At 37.1% G+C, this 22,191-nt stretch overlaps 1 protein-coding gene across 4 annotated transcripts in view; it reads right to left on the reverse strand.

Annotated features, from left to right (window-relative positions):
* plpp3 (phospholipid phosphatase 3) overlaps positions 1–17,828 on the reverse strand; it is a 44,550-nt gene extending 26,722 nt beyond the window's left edge. For 2 of the 4 annotated variants that reach the window (XM_088927093.1, XM_088927089.1), the window contains exon 1: positions 17,243–17,828. In XM_088927093.1, the coding sequence (XP_088783219.1) occupies positions 17,243–17,384 (142 nt within the window). In that variant the 5' untranslated portion in view covers positions 17,385–17,828. The remainder of the gene's footprint in view (positions 1–17,242) is intronic. The other 2 variants (XM_088927090.1, XM_088927092.1) reach the window with 2 other exon arrangements.
* Positions 17,829–22,191: the final 4,363 nt, after the last annotated feature.

Here is a 22,191-nt window from a genome sequence, read left to right on the forward strand (position 1 = left end):
GGTGGTTTCAAAGCAGGCAGCTCAATTAAATTATAAAGAAAAACAACTGGCCACTGTTTGCTGTGGATGAATTAATGGCAAATAAGTGCAGTGAAACCATTTTTAGCATGTGGTGTACTAATTTATACCATAACAACTGAATATTTTCTCTATTTGCTTATCAGATATTGCAACGTAATGTACACTTTGCTTTGACCGAAAAGGAACCATGCTATTCCTGGCCAGTGAAACAAGCAGATAAAAACTGATTTTCAGACTAAATACAGGGAGAGACTACACACATAATGGGAACAAACAGTGTTTATCATACAAAGCCTTTTAGGCAGAGATTGATCCATGTTGCATAGCAATAACCAGGGTATCCACAGTTCTACAGTTCATAAGTAAACTGAAATAAATAACACTTTCAGAGCAGCATTCTGCTCTTGCACACAAGCCGAGTTTCAAAACAGATTTGTTTTGGTGCATTCTACTTGTTCAGTTGCTTCTTGCTAATCGGTTCACAAATCTTGAGTAAACCCACATAGTTGGTTCCAGCAGCTGCACTGAGTATCGTTGTACCACTCTTCTAAAGCAGCAACTCTTTTTTCAATCCTAAATACTTGGGTGATGATGAATTGATGATAAATTAGGTCACAATATTTTGCAAGTAATTTTGCTTTACACAGATGGAACATATTACAGTAAAAAGCCAAGGAATTCATGTTCTGTCAACATTTCTGCTTGGTCATAACTATTAAAAGTCTCACTTATTAATTCCTACCTTATCTAAGGCTATTGATTGTTACCAACTTGTTTCTACTGACTGTTTTGATGTTGTGGATTAAAATCATAATCTTGCACTGAAGGCCGGGCGTCCTTATTAAAATGGGCAGGCACTGTTGCTTTTTGTGCGTGTGCTAGGTTGTGTGAGTGTGGGTTATGCAAGGAAGGAGCAGGGATATTTTCTCTTTTAAACCAATCAAAGGATATCCTCTTTCGCCTTTGATTTTCTCTTCTCGCTTTTAGAAAAAAAGCATGATATGAAGCAAAACATGCCACAGCAGAAAAACAACATTCTGGAGTTTGGCTGTCAGTCCATTAACCCACAGAGCCTGCTCACCTCCAGCCTGACCACACAATGACAGATTAATCGGGTCAGGGATCAAGCACTGACCTCCCAGGACCCATGCAGAATTGTGTGTGTGGGGGATGCTTGGGTGGGGGGCGGGGTGTTTAAAATGTTGCAACCATGGCCAGATGTGGAGGGTCACCAGCAAGAGAGGTGTGCTCGGCCCTGAGAACCTGCCGCTTCTTTTGAGTGTGAAAAACCTGCAACTGTCAATTCACTCACTAAATCACAGCAATACCTCCCCGACACAGGGAGCAGAGAGTCCCAGAACTTATGTTCTTGAAAGTTAAACAGAGGTACTGAAGTAACATTAATTTGAAAAATCATGGGCAAACTAAATACATTTCAGAATATGCAGTTTACAACTGCTTACTTAAATCTATCACAGACCATTAGCTTGGCTAGTGTTCAATTTTAAAACAATGTGTAACTGAGTCTTATTATAAAATATTTTTTGGGAGGATGAATGTTTGACCCCGTTTAATTAGTTTTTTGGGACCCCACAACTTTGTATCCAAGTGACTTTCTTCTTTATGACTTTTAACTGGCTCCAGAAATACAGGGGAAAAGCTATCCCCATCCTCATCTTGCTTTGAGATGCTTCATGCCAGACTTCATAAATCTTCACTCTTCCAGTCAATCACCGCAGCATTTGCCGTTGCCCTCTGACATACACACACAACAGTTTTTTGCCTTTGTCACTTTGTCACCTTGGTTACAAATTGTACTCAGGGTAAGAGTCAGATTCCAGGCTGACTGAGAAGAACTCTTAAAAAAAGAGGGCTCACTCTTTTTAAAATATGCTTGTGTTATTTACTAACTAGTGGTATATATAAAATGTCAATTCAGACCATTAGATGCTACTACAGGGTTCATCTACAAATGCATTAACCAGCTGGTACAAGGCAGGACTTTGCCAAGAAATGTAATATTAGACACCTATTTGAAAGGGTATCAACCTCAGAGCGGAACTGAGATTAGTTGCATGGTATGCTAAACATACATACATTTCCTTTTACAAGGAAAATGCAAAGAGTTATATTTGACTCATTAACAACTCATTTAACTACGTGCACAAAGAAACTGGAATATATTTATATGAGACGTATATGAGTCATTAAAAATAATAATAAATAAAATAGTAATAAATCCATCTGAAAGTAGTCAAAGTAAAAATTTCTGTTTGTACATAGTAAAATGTTTGCATGTTAAAATAAAGATTTTGAAACATAAAACTGTATTATATATGTAATAAAAGCAGTAATTCTAATCACTATTGAAACCAGGATGGCTGTTTTTTTCTCCATTAATTACATTTATCATAGGCAATCTCTGCCTTAGATTGGAGGCCAGTGTCCAATGCAGATAAGCACTGGGAATTCTTCTGCTCAGAATGAGTGGCAGGGTGCCAAGTTCCTGGTGTGTTTGTCAGATTGCTAAACACACCAATACGCTGCAAATGAACAAAGACAGTAGCTATGGGAATTGAAACGGGGAAGTGTACATTAATTAGTAAACGTTTCTAACTCTATAAAGCAGCTTTTAGAGAAGAGGGAGCTAGTAATTATCATATCACTAGGAGGCCCAACCACAGCCAGAGAAGTGATGTGGGGGTCAGGTTTGTCTTCTTCACGGGTGGCTGCACAGAAACACTGAAACGCTCAAGACGATGTGTTCACAGTTAACAAAGCTCAAAGTGCCTACAATGACACGTGAAATATCGTCAGTAAAGTTAATGGCAGCATCTGCATTGAACACAAATTGTACAAAATGCATGCCTAGTGAAACTCAATGGATATTTTTTCACCGTTTACACTTTTTTCAGCACATTGTTGCAATTTCATTTTTAATTATAATCTCTGGATGAGGGATCTGCACCACATCACAGAACAGTTTTGCAGAAGTAAACAAAACAAAGCAGTTCAATAGTTCTCCAAGAGTGCAAATTAAATTAAATGTTTTAAAACCCTGTAGTTTTCTACAATAATCAATGATTTACAACATGTAAACAGTGTGAACATTAGGGCAGTTACATGTCCATGACAAAAAAGTTAAAACTGCTCTTCAGCACATATTCGAATTTGATAGTAGTTCAGGCGGGTATCTGCAAAGGAACAAGTAATAGGTTTATTCCATATTGAAATTCAATTCCAATCTCTTTTTTTTGCATGGAATAAACCTATGACTTGTTCTAATTTGATATATTTTAAGAAATCCTTGTTTGTGGACAGTGTTGTTTTACATATGGGGACACAAGTGCCTTTTTGCACATACAAGTTGCATTGGACAGCAGATTCCTAGTTAGCCAATACTGGAGTGTTTTAAACTGGGCTGACACTCTCTGATGGGTGCCCTATCATCTGATCCATGTTATAAACATATGTCACATGTCACATTCCACACATCAGTGAGACAGGCTCCTCAGCAAGATTATCCCTTGGAATCCATGTTGAGATTATGGCAATGAATGGAAAAATGATAAGAGTGGACCTTAACACTGAGACTAATGCTGCTGTGACCCTGGCCTTTCACCTCTGGCCAAAATGAGGGTAGGTGTTAAAGAACTTTATTAAGGGTCTTGGTCTTCCCCTCAGTGCGACAGTGTGCAAGTGACTTGACAGGGCTGGGGCCGCTGGCTTCAAACGACAAGGCTGCGGCTCTATGCTGAAATGTGTAACAGGGGAATGAAACTGAAAACCAGCATTGAGGAATGACCTTTTGGTGCACAAATGCAAGCCATGCATAGGATACAAACTTTTAAAGATGATCACTGACCAAACTAGACTAAAAGAAAGAAAAAACACATGTCTGTGAAAGCAAAAAACAAATGCATACAAAAACCATTATCAGTCTTACTGTTTGTGCGTGAAATCCCTCTACTCCACAGCAATTAACCAAAGGTAGTCTTTGCATTTTGTTTGCCCACTAGGAGGCCACAAGTGTTAAAATGATGTTTTCGGAGGTAAATAAACCCAGAGCGTTGCAAAATAAATACATATGATAAACAAAAACAATACGGTGTTGTCATGTCCTGGTTAATTGCAGGAACCATACAGAAAAACACCTCACTACCATGCAAGATGTCCACCTCCATGCCAAGATTATCATGGACCACAACCAGCATTAGAGCTCAGAAATGAGCATGTCTACACTGGACATTCTTGGAAAATATAGTGTGTACATTGGCTCCCTCCCAGATGCCTCAGTAAACATTACAGCAATGTGACAAGTAAGTGGTTTTTGGGTTTATAGGAAATGGCAATGCTAAAAAATAAACAAAAATCCAAAAATATGTATATTAACTGTGAAAATAAGCCTAAAACGGGAACCCTTAAAAATAGGAAAATTATCAATGCAATTAATTTTTTGTATGATTTTTTTGATGGAGTAGGCAGTTTGCCAATGGTGGAAAACAGGACTTTAGTGTTACGTACTACTGCATTTTGTTGGGGGGGGCTCTCATGCTAACAAATTCCCTCTTAGGTCTGTGCACCGTCTGAACTCACCTTACATTCTGCTCTCCCAGAGCTCATATTGTCAGCCAGTCCTGTTCAGATAGCTTTGTCTATGAAGGCTGCTGATGTCAGCAGGCTGCAGGGATATTGCCAATCCCTTCCTTTTTGCTTCTCTCAATACATTAAACAGGATATGGGGCCAGTCCACTCATGAAAACATGTGCTTACTCAGAGAATTTTTAATAGACATAAATGCAGCTCCTCTCTCTAAAACTCCCCCTCGCCAACAGAAGGATGTGTAAAGCAGTTGTAGAGCACATCATTTACATATACCCTTTGTTAATGGTATGTGTTTGCAAAAGTAATATACTGTCAGAACTAATACGACCACAATCTTGACTCATGAGTATAATATGATGAATTTGACAGAAGACTCTGCACCCTACAAGTCCATATTGCAAAGACATTTATACAGTAGAGGTTAGAGCATTGAACTGAAGCAGTGTGCAGCCTGCAAATGAAGAAGCTGAGATGAGTTTCACACCCCACTGACAAACTCTTGTGCATTTTAAATACTTTTTACCTTTCAGCATGGAATTAACTTCACTTACCTTAATACTTTAGCTAGCACCACAGAGTAAAAGCAAACTAAAGCTCAAAAGACACTTTCAACAAGACAAGAAAGCACTGTAAATGGAAAATGTTATTTGTGTGTATTAATTTGCTTTTCCACAATTCTGTCTGTTACAGGAGAGAGAGAGCACTGCACCTTTTGAATTAAATAATTTTTACACCATTAAAAAGAGTTTGCAAATGTCTCCCTTAAATCATGATTAACATTATCACTGTGTGATCCTATGCACATGATTATTGTGATATTGATTTATCTGGGTAGTGTACCAGGTGGTGGTCATAGCTGCTACACTGATATCTTCAGCTGTAATTTCAGTTTAATTTTAAACATACTGGAAGATGTCTTTGTTCAGTCTCCCTAGCTTGATTTCTGTATCCTGCATTTGAACCCTTAACCTCTCTGAAATGCCCGCCCCTGTGTGATACAGCCAAAGCACTTTGAGTGCTGCAACATAATCACTTCCAACTACAGAGCTGCAGTGCAACAGCTTGCCTGGGAATACTGCTTTATTTCACAAACTAGAGTTCATAGAAAACAAGGGGTTGACGGGAGAAGAGGGGGCAGTGGGGGCTTTGCAAAGATCTGGAGAAGAGACTGCAAATACTCCATTTATCACAAATCACAGAATGCCTGGAGTTATAGCAACTCATAAAAAACAGAATCTAAGAAACAAATAATCTGAAGTTTAAGAATAAGACAGATTTTAATGACGATATTACCAGTTGTGATCATACCCTCCACCACCTTAGTCTGCAACTTTGATGGCCTGGCCTTAAATTTATCTGGTCTCCTGAGAATACAAAATGCAACCTGAATCTTTTGGTATTAAACATTAACTTTTTTATGAGGAAAAGAAAATCACCATAAGCATATAAGAAATCCTTTTCATGTGACTGCTCAGAGGAGAAAGGGGGGAGGGAATGCTAATGAGCCCATCAAGGAAAAATATACCACAAAAGCAGCAGATCTTAGAGAAGCTCCTTAACTGCACCAGAGCTATAGGACATTGAAATCCTACTAATTCCACTGATGCAAGATGATAAAAAATAAGCATAAACATAACAGGATAGTTTTAAATTTCAAAATGTTCTGAGAAAGATTATATTTTCAATTTAACTGTGTGCATATCATGTTGTACTCCACCGAACTGACTGGATTACTGCTAAAAGATATATGTTAGAGTCACGTCACTTGACCACAGAATTAAAGCATCTGTCATACTGTAATCCAGTACAGACTGTGAAGCCAGTTGATTTCACAGTGAATTAAAAGAGGAAAACAGGAACACAACTGCAGACTGAGGGAAAAAACATTGTCCTTCTAACTGCACTTCGGATTTACTAAAAGGTTGTAAACATTTTTTTTTCAAAACAATTCAAATGTTTTGGATGTGAGTTGTTGTGTATTCCTTATTGTTCCTTGGGTGATTTGAATTTTTCATTTCTGCACGTAAAGACTTGTATTAAGATTTTGAATGCCACTATTTGTTTCTTTATTTGTAATTAAAAAAAACTTTTTATGTTCCAATGGTTGCCTTTGCACAAATGTACTGAATAATCTCATACTCCTTATACCAAGTCAAAGGTTTCCTTTCAAAAGCTGCCTGGATAACTATAGTATAGTTATAATAAGCTATAATAAGTGATAATAGCAAACATGCTATGCAATTGCCAATCCACCAGTGCCTTTCTAAATAATTCTCTTTTATTCATTTAAAGTTTTGAGAAGTGAAGTACATGAAGTGGAAACAATACCCAAACACAGCTTCAAATGTACACCATTAGCACATAGAAAGTGCACAAATCTCTCCATTGCTTAATTTTAAGATTTACATTTCAGAACTTGGGTAAACATGTACTTCACATTTTTCACTGAATTAAACGACACCCCATTAAACGTGTACCATTTATTGTCCTGTTTTTGTTCCTGCATCATCTTGCGATACTTCATTGGCTTTTCACATTGCTTCAGTATTGAAAGCAAACCAGTATCACTATTTGCCTGTGTTTGGCTTTGACTCCACAGGATAAGCAGCATATCATCAGTACTGGAGATGTTTGATGATACCACCACCCATTTCTCTCAGCTGTTTTCAGTGTAATCAACATGATGGAGGGCAGATCATAATGAGGGCTTGGATACGAAGTGCAAAGCACCCTACTCAGTTATCATCCCTGCAGCTAAAGGTTGAAAGGGACCAGGATGCACTGCAGTAGACTGCCAAACGAGAGACAGACACAATGTAGATAAGAGGGGAGACATCTGGCTCACATTTTTTAAGATCTGTGAATGAAACTAAAGTCCCGAAAAATGAATGCTTGGGCAGAGAGCCACTGATGTACCTTTTTCATGACAGAGGAAGGTTCAGCACCTCCAGAATTTGCATACTTCACATTACTGTTAAGACAGACACTGTTATAGGAGAGTTTGAGGATGGTAAATAGCTCCCAGCAGCTAAACTATAGACACTGGTATCTAATGTGAGAACACAGACAAGCATGTTTCTCATCTGTTTGGAAGCCAATAAATCACCTAGCTTCAAAGTGTCAAGCTCCCCCTTTTCCCAGAAGTCCAGGTAACTTAGGTTTAAAGTAATGGATTTCTGGTTAGTGATGTATTTTAACAAAGTTTTGAATAATGTATAGAGATTAGCATAACTGCACTTAATACTGAACTGACTACCTGTCATTTTAGTGCACTGTCCACTTTATAACTGGAAGAATTCAATGCAGCACATTAAACGAAACTAAAAATGTGATCTTGTTTTAATGAAAATTACACTTTAGTCAGTTTCTGTTTTAGCTAAAAGCTAAAAACTATTTATCTGAAAGATGTGCTAATTTAAATATGACAAAAATGATGTGCAACTATATATTAACCAAAATATATTATCAGCTTCTGGTTAACTAAAAGAACAGCACTATATTCAATTAACTGATTAAATGTGATAAACTATAATTGCAGTAAAAGTTGTCCAACTAGTCTGAATCTGCACAGGCATGGGTGGTTTCTTGTGTAGACATGATCCTTATTCTGAAATTCCGTATTACGTCAACAAGGATAGAGAAACACTGCACCATTTCAATAAATATTTTTCCACAAGTAAATAAACAACAAATTCCAGTCTATAAAGCACATTCTCAAAGAAGCACATATGCCAAAGAAGGAAAGTAATATTAAAATAGTTTCCTGTTCACAATGAATGAAAAGCTTCTCTTCCAAGACCCCTTCATTTCTTTTTCAGTACATTACAATAAAAAAAACAAAGACATATTTATCAATTTTAACAATTTCTCTCTTTTTGGGGGGCTTAAATATTATCAACGGAAATTTCTACATGTTTTCCCCTGTTTATTTTGTAATGCATATGAGAACTAATTTGTACTGAAGGAAGAATGATCACTACGGACACTGTTTTTCAACAAAGAACACTAAAAATCTTTTTATAACTTATATTTTAGTCACACCATCTTGCTTATAAATTATTTTCTAAAAAGAAGGACATCTGAGACACTACTTAAAAACAGTTAAATCAGTAATATATCCATGACGGGATTTGTTAAGCAAACTGAAAAAGCTCCAGCGCTAGAAAGAACAGCTTATATACACATTATACTTAATACTATACATTGCTACTACATACATTAGATACTATACACTGCCAAAATAACGACATCAAATTTAAAAGCATTACGCAACTAGCGATGAACATGCCTTATTAAACACATCTCATGTGCCTGATCCCCTGTGACCTGCAGGTCCCAATTAAGGCTTTATTGTGCAAAACGAAGAGGAAAAACTGCAAAATGGACAGCAGTGGGAGTCTTGAACCTGCTCACACAGGGACTGTGATCTTTATTAAGGTGGGAAGCAATCTCTTAAATACTTCCACCATTTCCTTCTTGTGGTAAACTCCCTTGAACCACAGTTTAGCCAGCAACCCTAAAAACTGTTGACTGATCATGTCTGGGGCTGTGAACATGCAGACACACCCAGGCTACTAAAGCAAGAAAAAAAACTTTTTTTGCCGGCAAGGGATGTCCTGCCTTTATGTGTGTGGAAACTGTTGATGGGTCCCATTGTCTGAAGCACTGCTAACCTAATTGGGACCATTATAGAGTAAGGGAAATGCAATTACTGGGGTGACCCGTCAAGTGTAGTCACAGCACAGAAACATGCAGAAACATGCAAAAACATGGTTTCAAAGGCAATAACAGGCAAAGAGTGTATACAACCAAAAGGGTTTAAACATGTGTTGCTTGTGTAAAACGAAATTAAAACTCAATATTTACTACTCTTATTTTATTTGCGATGCCACCACACTTACCGATAGGAATTCTCTAAAAAAGCCAAACTAATGTATGCTGCTGTAACAAGGGGATTCCAAAACTCGCAGGAATCAAACGTGGACTAGTACATGTGTTACTAACAGAGAAACAGCACAGAAAAGTACAGCTCAGGACAAAGGTTTTAAGTACAGCAACACCAGCAAAGCCACATGGGACCATTTGCACTTGCAAATGAAAGTCATTCAGGGCCTTCTGATGCCACAAAAGGAGGCATTGTGCCTGTCAGCGAGCCTCTCTCCGCCTCTATAAGCTATTGTTGAGGATACAGAATGACACCCCTGGGATCCAAACAGGACGAGACAGTGGACTGATTGAAAGGATGCTGGGTCAAGTAATGCAAGAAAACAGGCCTTGATTAAAAGGGAGTATGGGCCACTGACTATGTTCTGTTTTACCAGTTAACTTCAAGAAAGAATATGATGATATACAGTAGAACTGAAGGGTTCACTGATTATATTTACTTGTCTTGGAACAATCTGAGATTTATGTGCAGAGTGTGCAAAGATTCATTTATATATAATTCCTTTAATTATTATAATTACTGCATAATGGTTTTCACTCATTGACTATGTCTCATTGGTTCATTGAGCTTTAGGATGTAAACATCAAGCATTTGATATTGTATTTGTGTTACTTTGATTTTGAGTAAATTTGCAAGGATATATGCAAGGCTCAATAATTCAGAAAAGTATCAAACTGCTCTGAAACAGAAATCACTTGTTTTCCTGCCATAGTAAAATATTTACCTTTGATATACATGGCATTTCCCAGTCTGCTCTTAGTCAGTCACTGTGAAATCCACACTTGGCTTTGCCACCACTGTCAATTAAGGAATGCCTTTCTAAGGGAAATGTTTGTGGAAAGCTCTTCTCTCAGATGCAAACTAATCAGACAAGGACTGTGGACCTACCTGGGCGGAGTCCCTTGTATGTAACATTAAAGATGGAATCAGCAAAAAGCAAAGACAAGGAGCACTGGGCATCCAGAACCTCTTTGTTAATAAAAAGCAGATATTGAGCATGGGTCAGTGACGTTTAATCGCAATATCTAACAGAAAGCACTATGATTCCTAGGTGAAATGCATTTTTTTGTAAAAAAGGATTCAGTGTCTGTTTTTAAGCAATCATAAAGTGAAAGTATACGAAAAGCATTCAGCAGATTAAGGATATTATAGTATACTGAATCCACAGTATTATTAAGAAAGGTTTAAGAATGTCAATATCAAATACAGTAATTGACAAAAAACACCTTAATATTAACATCAAAATTACAACAGTATTTATAATAATAAATTCAGTTCTGGCATGTACATTTTTTCTGCATGGAAAAATTTAGAGAGTTCATTTTAAATTAAAATCCACATTTCCAACTTTATAGTTTAAATAATTATAGTCATAGCTGTGGTGAACTTTACATATACAGTATATATAGTATATTTGACCTTGCCTATGGAAACAAACAAACTCATGGTCTTTTCTGGGACTGCCAGGTTTTTCCTGAAAGCTGACAGTCTCTTTCCTCTTTTCCATTAGCAAGTTTTATAGGACATCACAGGAGCGCTGCAAATAAGCAACTCTTGGATGCAATAGCATTCAGGCCCACTGCTCCACATTTCAAGCCTTTAAGCAGGAATACTAACCCTCTTATACCATAAAAGGGGACCTCAGTAATTAAGGATTCAAATCCCTTACAAACAGGCATGTAACTGTTTTTTATCAGGAAAACTATATCATCTGACAGCCTGCACTCTTGCTCCTGGTGCCCATTCCTTTGCTGACTCAATACAAAGGAGCACCGTGGGACACATACTTAACCAAACACCACACACTATGCAAGCAAAATACACAACAAGTCAAAATACCAGGAAGAATACAGGAATTCTGTAAGACTTCTGTATATGCCCCCTTATAATTGGTATGTTAAGTAACTTTATCCCTCAGAAACCTCATAGGTATATAATTTAGTCATTTTGTAGCCAGCCACAAAACCAAAAGGAATTTTAAACCAACACGCTGTTTATGTAATGCATGTGAACACAGCCATATTATTGAGTACAGTCATTACCAGCTAACCTTGAGAATAAAGGAACTCTACCTATTTAATCCTTAACATAAGAACATACACAATGTCTCAAGATCGGTACACTGGAGAAAACACAGTAAAGCTGTTGTAGTTTCCATGCAGTTTATTGGATAAATGCCTTATGGAAAACTTTTTTGAAATGTAGCTATCAACACTACACTGCCACTTGAATATACACACAGCACACAAGTTTATAAGTAAGGCCGCATGAAGTTCTGTGGCTATGACTTTCTGAGAGAATTGTAGCTTAGGCATAGGCTGGTTACCATACCTGAAAGGAATGGCAATACTTATTTTACTATCTGCTATGAAACCAAATTTCCCACCACTGCAGTTTCTGTAGTGATTACTGTAAGCTTCTCGCTCATAAGCTCTATCTTCCAATAGGCAGTGAGAAAAGCTACCAATACCTTTAAAATATAGCTGATCAATTTACTTCTACATTCCCTCTCATACCTGTGAGTGAACCCCCACAAAACTGTATTTCAAACCTTTACTTATTATAGCTTACATTAAAAATACAAGCTGAAAATTTCAAATAGCAGTTTTACTAAAACGTTTCGTTCATTTTCTACTTTGTGTCACCATACCTCTGCAGAAATACAATGTCCGAGTATACTTAAAAAACTCTCCTTATGCAAAAGATCAATTTCCAAATGTCAGTTGCCAGTAACATTTATTTTAAGTGTTCTGTATATCACTGCTAGCCTAAGTGACAAAGAATACTCTATTTCATGCCACAAGACTAAAGTAGTTATTTTCTGTACAGAAGGCATCTTACAAATGCACAGCTCAGTATTTAGCCCCACTAAGAGCAATGGTGGACAAATCAAGCAGTTAAGTAAGCAATAAACTTTTTCCAAAGCCTTTGAACTCCCACTTGAAAATATGTAGCGCACCAGGGGTCCAGGGAATTATTCACAAATTAAACACGAGTGGCACGGCAGTGGGTCAGACAGTGCAGTATTGCATTTCAGAGCACTTTGCGCCACACCTCAATCCAAACTAGACTTGTTTTAACCCAGTCCACCCTCCCCCCCCCATACACACATTTCAAAATTATACCAGATGTCACATCAACAGTACTATTTGGCATTGGAGACAAGGAATGTTAGACATTTTGGAAAACATTTAGAATTGAGGGCAGTCAGAGTCATTCAGAAGTAAAAAGGAAAAGTAAAACAAAATGATCTGATTAAGACATTTCCATGTACTCTGCTTTTTCTTAATCTTTTCTGCTTCCTAAGAGTACTTGACTGTGACAGTATTGAGTATATAAATAGAAACACAATGCAATATAACGTACTACACTGATATATACCTGTACTGGGAAATTCCTTTCAGAAACTTTCTTGCAGGAATTTTAGTTAGTTATGCTGGGTGTGTTAGGCTCTTATATGAAGTCTGTTTATAACAGAAAGCTATTTTCATTTTTTTTCAGTTCACCTCATACCCCATTCATATGATTTTATTCCAATGAAAACCTGCGCTGTAAAGGCAGCTGCTTCAAAACCGATTTCAACTTTAATATCTGCTGGAGAACTGTTAGCTAAAAATTATGTTGAGATTTCACCCAAAAGACATCCGAGTTCTGCAAATGATAAGCACAGGCTTCTGATATCTCAGATGTTTTAAAAGGATTAATGCTGAACTTAAAAAATATATATACAATCAAGGTTGGGTGGACAGTCTCACTTTAAGTAGTTCAGGTGGGTAGGTGCGTCAGCATGCATAGACTGTAAAGGAACAAGTAATAGGTTAAATCCATGCTGAAAAGAGAAGACCTATTACTTGTTCCGTTGCAGTCTCACTTTAAGCTGTGATGCAGAGTCACTGTCCAGTTTTAAGAGACTAACCTTGAATGCTTTCCAGGTTCTTTGTTCTAGTGCTTTTCTTTATCCAGACAAATGTTTCATAGGTGAATGTCAATTATAGAATTGCCGTTTCCTGAAAAGTCTTTTGTAATTCGACCTAAGAGATCATCTTTCCGTCATAAACATCCCTTATGGAGCAGAGGCCACAATCACAGACCTTACCTTCCCACTAGTTTAATGCCAGTTTTGTACTGTTTTTTGCATAAGCTTATCTCACTTCTTTGTAGAAGCTCATGTCCCATTATGCTTTTACAAATGACGCCAATGTAACAGATTTCAAAAAGTCTTAGTCAGCTGAGATTTAAGTTAAAATTAACGAAGAACATAACAGAGTACCAAACTAACATAAACAAATAATTTAATAAGAGGCAACAGCAATAATGCTGTGTATCCTGAACATCTTGTCCGCAGAGATCAAAGATGCCAAATATTACTCATTATGTCACTACACATAATTTCACTGTATTACACATTCCAACCTAATTTATAAAAAAAACACTTTTCCTAGCTGAAATATTTAACCTCATTCTTGAAAAATATTATATTTTTTTTGCCTGTTGGCCTTGTGTTGGCTTTATCATTTACCAGATAATTTAACTAAAGTCTGAAATAATCTGCTTTCCAGCAGATTTTATAAACACACTTTAAAGTTTAATTGTAAACTCTACATAATTTAACAAATTTAATTTTGTTAAATTAAGTAGACAATACAAAATTGCCTATGGTGTTATGAATTGCCTACTGTGAAGTGTTATGAAAACAGATGAGCACTTTGTCATTTAAGATGAGATTTATCAGTTAAGGTTCCTTCAAAACATGGCCTATTTTAAAACTGTAACAATATTCTATTAGGAAATTAAAGATATGCTAAAAGGTATATACCTCTTTAAATTTCACAGTGATTTCAGAAACACTCGCTCAGCTGCTACAAAACAAAAAACTGGCAAAATAAACTACTATGTGAATCTGCAGTGCCCCCCTCACAAAAGAACTTAAGCAGAAAGCTGTAACTTTCTGCATTATGAAACATCAGCTCTCAGTAATGAGGACCAGATGCCCAGCTTATATAAAGAGATGAAACATTCAGGCAGTATCTTGGACAGGGTTTTGATCTCACTACATAAAACGAATTAAAATCAATTGCTCTTCAACTGTATTGGTCATAATATAGGATTATTTTCCAAATATCCCAGAGTGCTTTTTTCCAGTGAATATTACAAAACAAGACAGCTTCTCCATGTTCAGCATGGTTGCATAAAAGTTTTTTTTTTAACTTTGATGTATGATTTACACCACATTCTTACAATTATTAAGAAAAAATAAGAATCTAATATCAACCTAGAATTCCTTGAAATATTCCAATTTGCTTTGCACAAGCACCTTAGACACACATATAAACACTATTAAAATAGCACCTTAGACAAGGTCTATAAAATGAACAGATGGGCTTTCAAATTACATTTTCTAGCAAAAGAAAAATATGTTTCTAATGTGGGATATCTCATGCTTTTACAACCACCTGATAGCTTTTTTAAACACTACACCATACAGTTATCTGGATGCCAATCAAATTAAGGGATTTAGATCACGTTAACCTGAAAACACATTGGGTAATGCTTTCAACATGTCCACAGCTACACCTGCTCACTTATAAAGTTCCATGACCTTAAAAACAAATTCCTGAAATGGAAATGATTTTTAAAGTTAGTGAGAAAATATATGTGAGGCATTTTGTAGAGCTTGAAGCTGAATTCACTAGAATTTGACTCACCTGTTAAAATTACACACCTACTTTTTAATTCAATACAAAGCAAAAAAAAATTTGCTTATGTCACTTTTTACTTGTGCTTTTCTATAGGTTTAAGTGAAAGTAACTGGATTGCTCATAAGTGATGAGTTATCTGCAGAGAATGAAGCTGTCATCACCTCTTGCCCTTGAATTATTCAGTGTTACTGTCATTAGCACCATCTTAATCATAGAGTGCCTGGTACTTGGGCATGAAGACTGGACATATGGAAAATGTCAACCATGAGTTAATCTACCTAAAGGTAGATTTAATCAAATTAGTGTTTAGGAATAATAATATTTTCAAGTCCACAATACACTACTACACATGTTTAGGTACTCTTAGGCTTTTATTGTTTAAATTCAAATTAGGTTGTTCTTCCACAATTTGTAAAGTGTAAATTGGATAGTAGTCATGGATTACTTTTTCAAAGCCAATCATTAATCACAAGCACAATTATCAACAACGTTGTTGTTCACATGCTCAGTGTACGTAATGTATTACTATGCAACAAATAAGGACAATTACAACTAGCATGTAGCGCTACCATACTGCACATTAAACTGAATGAAAAGGCAACTGTGCCTTATTTAAATGCTAAAAAAAGCTTCCTATAAATTAAGAAAAGGTAAATTAAACATTATGTGAGCTGTGCTGACTCAACTTAAAAGAGACAACATCTATTTTAGAACTTGAAGACTCAATATGTAACTTGATGGTAGTGCTACAGTATGGGGATAAGGTTTTCAATAACGGTCACCAAGCAAACTTGATTACACGCTATTACTCTGAACATATGAACAAAATATTACCAAAAAAGAAATCGAGCTTTTTTTTAGCGAAACCTAACAACGCACAATCAACGTTAATTATGAAATCATATATATTTTGTGTTAAAGCTATGTGAGAAACTCAACTAAATCCACAAAGTAATTAGGCATTCTCAAACATCTGAGTTAACTAATGTTTTTGATAATACAAACATTCCGAATACAATGAGCCAAACTACCCGAAATCACGTCAATTAAAATTATATTTTTAGTTCGTTAAACTAAATAAAAATAATCTCTTCAACAACCTGAAACATGATATCATGAGTTAAGGGTGGAAAGTAATTTTCTTTATAATACGATAGCTTGCGGCTGGGGATATCATGAAAAAATTCGAGCTATCGACTAAAAAAAAGTCATGTTTAATGTAACTCGCCGTCAGAATGCCGGACAGAGATGGCACCTCTTAGGCTACAGGATAGATAAAATTAAACGGCGGTATACTTCTGTTAGTTCTGATGAACTACAGAAATTCACCCCAGACCATGCTAATTTGAAGTGCTCAAAACTGCCCCCGTTTATCTGCGTAAACATTCGGATTCCCTCAAATAAAATAGTGATCCCAAGAATCTCCAGAAACACAATTGTTAAGATGTGTTCTGCATACAGTTTACCTCTGATGTAGTAATGCATCAGTAATGTTTTGAGTTTATAACCTATATTAACGCTAGCCAAACTACCTTACTTTAGTTTGACAAATTTACCTAGACAACACACATTTGTGCAACCTCGTTAAAAAAAATACTATAGCGGTCATTTCAGCAGTGCAACTACAACTAAATTCCTAACAAATTACTTCAAAAAAGTCTCACCCAAGAGTTGAGCTTTAACACGTCCAATCATAACAAATGATGCATTTTAAATTCACTGTTGGAAAAACTAGTATTAAATATATAAATGTCAACTCACTATTTTACGATCACTTGTGTTTGACAGTCGAATTATAACATAGGATTTACTTTAAAAAACAAAAAAATCATTACACGACAAACAATTTACAGTACTGTATTATTGTTTTGAATGGGTTTTTCCTGTACTGTATACGCGAAATCCAAAATAAAATTGTGGCATATTAACAGTTTTTTGTCAAAATACATGACAACACTAATGTTATACTCACCCAAAATCAAACAGAAGATGTCCATGCAGATTAGCAATTTCCTCTTGCTGTTGTCTTTGCCGTTATTGTTATTATTTAACGTAGCTGTTCCTCCGTTCCTGGTCTCTGGTGCCATTGCTTTTTCGTACATGTAGTTTTGCATTTGAGAAACCTTTCTCTTTATTTAAAATCCAAGACAAAAATACGGCAATCGCAAACACTCTAGTATGTGTACAGCGAGTCAGTCCTAAATCTACTTTTCAACAACGAAAACTCGTCGTGAGACGTTCTAAAAAACACTTTAACTTAACTGTACATCTACCAGCAAATTTTACCTTAGTTATGGACCGATGTGTTTTCCGTTTAAGCTCCTTATTTTATTCAACACCAATGTCCCCTTTTAAGAAAAAATGAAGAAACCTGAGAAGCTTGAGCTGTTGCAGGCTTCTTCGATGCGTCCCCGTCGCTGTAAGAAACAAGAAAAAAGTGGGCCACTTCTAGTTTATAATGAATGGGGGATTCTGTGCAACTCTCGTCCGTACAAATGGTTTGAACCGAGCGGAGCACTCTGAACTGCATGCTGATCGCCTCCTGTTTTATGAATCCTTCTTCCTCCTACTTCCCCCCCACTTAGTAACCCAAAACTAACTCGGCCCCCTTTAGTAATTGCCTCCACATTTACAAGGAGTCCAATTTGGAGAAGAAATTCCAAGTTTTCATGGGATTATATACTGTAACAGCACTCCCAGCGGCCACAATGCGGATGCGGTTCAGTCATCAATACCATGTTATTTTTTAATGATGTAAACTATTTCTATAGATAGCAGAAAATAAATTCTACTTATTAAAACGTTCTTATTTAAATTTAAAAAAGCATGCATACTACTTACTAATTATGACTTTTTCAAATCTGTTATCAGAATATAGTGAACTGAAACTGTGACATACTGTATATAAAAAATAAAATGTTTTGAAAACATTATACTAAAATACTTTGAAAGTGAGTATCTTCGACGTCTTTTTTGCCTTATTAGCCATACATACAGTATAACATTGGGACTTACGTTTTTTTCTGCTTTTTTTTCCTGAACACAACTATTCAAATTGTTCTAGAACTATTTTTTCTGATTAATAACGAATTAATATATCTTCTGAATAAATACATCTGTTTAGGTCTCAAACACAAAAGAAACAAAAAGAATAACTATTTCATAAGAAAAAAATAATTTCTGTCTTTTCTAGCCTGCAAGGAGAAAAGCTGTTAACATGTAAGTTATATACATATAATATGGTGAATATTGAGTTCAGTGTCATTCTCAGTGTAAAAGAATTTAGCAGCTCAGTTATGCATACTGAGCTACATTTATATTATGGTGCATAGTCATAGTATAGTCTAACACCACAGTTGTTTGGGGGACCCTGGTTCATTAAATTTTAAGAGAGCATTAAAACAAAATGCAAGGTTATTGTTGGCATCATCATTATCATAGCAACAACACTTACTAGCCCAGTAGATTCCAAGGCACTTGACATACAGTATAGGAGGAGACACATCTACCACTGGAGTTAAGTACACATTTGGGTGACAAATGCAGCCACTGTGCACTACCTAGCAAATTAGGTCAGAAAGTGAAAAGCTACTTCACTAAGGGAGAATTTAGGAATGCTAGATTGTATAAAACTTGAGTTTATTTAGGACATCAGCATTAACAGCCCTGCTCTATCAAATCACTGATGACCAATTAGTCAGGATGTTAGGTTAATATGTCATCTGAAGGATGGTAGCTGGTACAGCACAGTGCTGCCAGTAACAACACTAGGGTATTGGTCACCACAGCAGGACACTGGGATTTGGAAATTCTGGTCCAGAGGAAAGAGTGTCAACAACTTGTGTACAAACAACACCACTTACAACAGCAATGTCTTTTTCCTTAGGACTCTATCACCACATTACAGACCAGTTTCATTCCTGCTTAACTTCTGAGACCTAACAAGATCAGCCTACAAAACAGCAATGCTCCTCTCAACCCATAATCATGGCATGGTGTTGCCTATATCAATGGGACTGCAGTGAAGAGGGTCAGCAGTTTTAAGTTCCCGGGAGTTAACATTATAGAGGACTTAACCTGGACCCACCACACCAACATAGTGGTCAAAACAGCAAGGCAGTGCCTATTCTTTCTCCACAGGATAAAGACGTTTGGTTTGGCATGCCATCACATATCCAGGCCAACTTCTACAGGTGCACTATTGAGAGCATCCTGACTGGTTGCATCACTGCCTGGAATGGGAACTGCTCTGCCCAGGATCGCAAAGTACTGCAAAGGGTGGTGAAGTCAGCGCAGCTCATTACCGCTGTAAGCTACCAAACATCCAGGACATCTACTCAGCTAGATGTCTGAAGAAGTCCAGGTCCATTCTCAAGGACCCCAGTCATCCCAGTCACAAACTGTTTTCCCTCCTACCGTCCGGTAAACGGTACCGAAGCATTCAGTCGAAGTCCAACAGACTACGGAACAGCTTCTACCTCCAGGCAATAAGGCTGGTAAATAGCAGCAACCTGCAACCTGCAGCTCCTTTAGCAAATCACCTGTAATGGCTACATGGACATACAGTACAGTTTTCATTGTATTCATCATACTGCACTACGTGGACATACACATACTGTACGTACACTGCATACCCCCCCCCGGTGAGCACGTAGAAAAGACACTTCATTGCCAGCAACCACTGCTGCATGTTGTATTGTTGTGCATTTGATAAATAAACTTTGATTTGATTTGACTTGGTGTGTCAGAATAAAAACCCAAGGAGCTATTGCCCATGGTGAAAATTTTTCAAAAAGAAATTTCATTATGGAATACAAGGCCCTAAGTCCCAGAAGGAGTTGAACCACAACTGTCACATTTATTCGACAGAAGTGGATATATATGGAGGCATAACCAACGTCACATGTAGGCAGAAGTCTTCAATAGTCCCATGACAGAAGGCACAGGATAAAGATAAAGTCCAAAAAGTCTTAGCAAGGTAAGCCCACAGGCCACCAGAACAGCAAAAGAAACAATTCTCAAAAACCATGTGGATAACATTGATAAACCACTTAAAAAGTGGTGTTTGAATGTCGCTACACCTGGTGTCCAAAACATAAAGGACACAAAGAACTGGTTCGGTGTCCAAAAGGGTGCATTCTGAAACATTTAACCATTAATGCTCTGACTGAATTGGTAACCCAATCAGAGCACAGCAGATGGAGAGTCAGAAATCATTGCCTGGTAAATATGAAGGGTTGACAGGATTGTTGAGACCAGTAGCACCAACAATGTTCTACAATGGAAACAAGGAAGCATGTATCCTTCAAATTGATGGACAGGGCGAAATGGGATAGAAGATAGAGCAGTGATGATAAAGAGCCGCTAAGACAGCTGGTGTGCCTTAGAGCTTTTATTCACTAAATGGGGAGCAGCTGAAGTTTTGCCACTGGGATGGTTACTGGTGTGTGATCAGATGGCAGACATCTAACTAACATATTCTATCTTGTGAACTTGTCTCCTTCTCGTTTGTTTCAAAAAAGCAACACATGCTTGGAAACCAGAATGGTTCACAAGGATGCTATAGGCATAATCTGGACTTTGGCAGCAGAGGTAAAAGTCAAGACCACCCTCAGCCAGGAGTATGTGGCTCCAATAATCATGAGGATGGAAAGCCCATGGACTGGAGGATAAGTGGAGGATACAGATAATGCTACAGTTTAGAGGACATTTCTAAGTAAGAGGTGTAGCAAGAAATTGTGACATGGGTTCCCAAAACAGTTAGATAGAATCAAACTGCAATGCTTCACAGGTTGTATCAGAGTTGTCAGCAAAGTGGCATAGTTGGTGTCATTGCAAGACAGCATATTGGTGCTTGCTCCCATGGGTTGGTGCTTGATACATGCATTAAAGCTAGTTTCCATGTGCTAGTATTTGTACTGATGGTCTACACCATGCACACTGTGCACTGGCATTTGGCAATTTGTGTCAACAGTTAGCCAGATATTGAAGGTCTGCACCAAGCATTAATGTTAGAGATTCATGCCCCAAAGAAGATGGGGTATTTGCAGCTGGAAAGCAGGCTATGGGAAGCCAAGAGACTGGAATCTGTAGTACATATAACTATGGATCTAAAAAGTTTCCTTAGTACTCACATGGTACTAAAGGTGAAGAAATAAAAGAGAGGGACATTAAAACAAAGCAAAGATGTCTCAGCACTAAAGAATCTTACAGGAATACCAGAGACCTTTGCAGTATGTACAAGAAAAATCAGAGACACTGCTACAATCATTCTGATCACAGCAGGAGAACCACAGTGAGGGCAGAAGGAGATGCTAAGGTATGGAAAGAAAGGAGCAACTCAGCAGCCCAGGAGAGGGGTGAGCCAGCTTTTTGCATACGATTTCTGCTGTGTCTTAATGGAATTCACAAATCTGAGCAAAACAGGGAAGTAAAGCAGTGATGAAGCAAAAACAGCTCAAGCATGCAGAAATAGAAGGTCTTAGGATCCAATTGGATAACTTTGTATGTGACTTGGCATTTTCCCATGAAGTAATAGTTACATTCTGTCTGATTGAAAACCTTATTTTTCAGAACTATGGAACCAGCTCCCCAGCCTTGTTGTCAAAGCTGGTACCTAAGCTTCATGCAATTAACAACTGGAAGGGAACCTTGTGTCACTTATCTTTTAAAAACGAAATAAGGTCAATGGGCCCCTGTCATTTGCAAACCTTATGTAAACTTCTGTAGAATAAAGGATATGTGCTGCCTGTCACATACGGTAGGAAAAATTTTAGACAGAGGAACTTCTTTTTCTAAGAAATGTTATGTTCTTTACTCTCTTATTCACTGGAACACTGTTACTGACATAAATAGCTTAATACAATCAAAAAGTACTTACTTAAGAAAGTAAATACTGCTTCAGCACATGTTTTTCTAATG

The sequence above is a fragment of the Atractosteus spatula genome, chromosome 11 (assembly GCF_055471065.1).
Source record: "Atractosteus spatula isolate fAtrSpa1 chromosome 11, fAtrSpa1.hap1, whole genome shotgun sequence".
Classification (NCBI taxonomy): Eukaryota; Metazoa; Chordata; class Actinopteri; order Semionotiformes; family Lepisosteidae; genus Atractosteus; species Atractosteus spatula.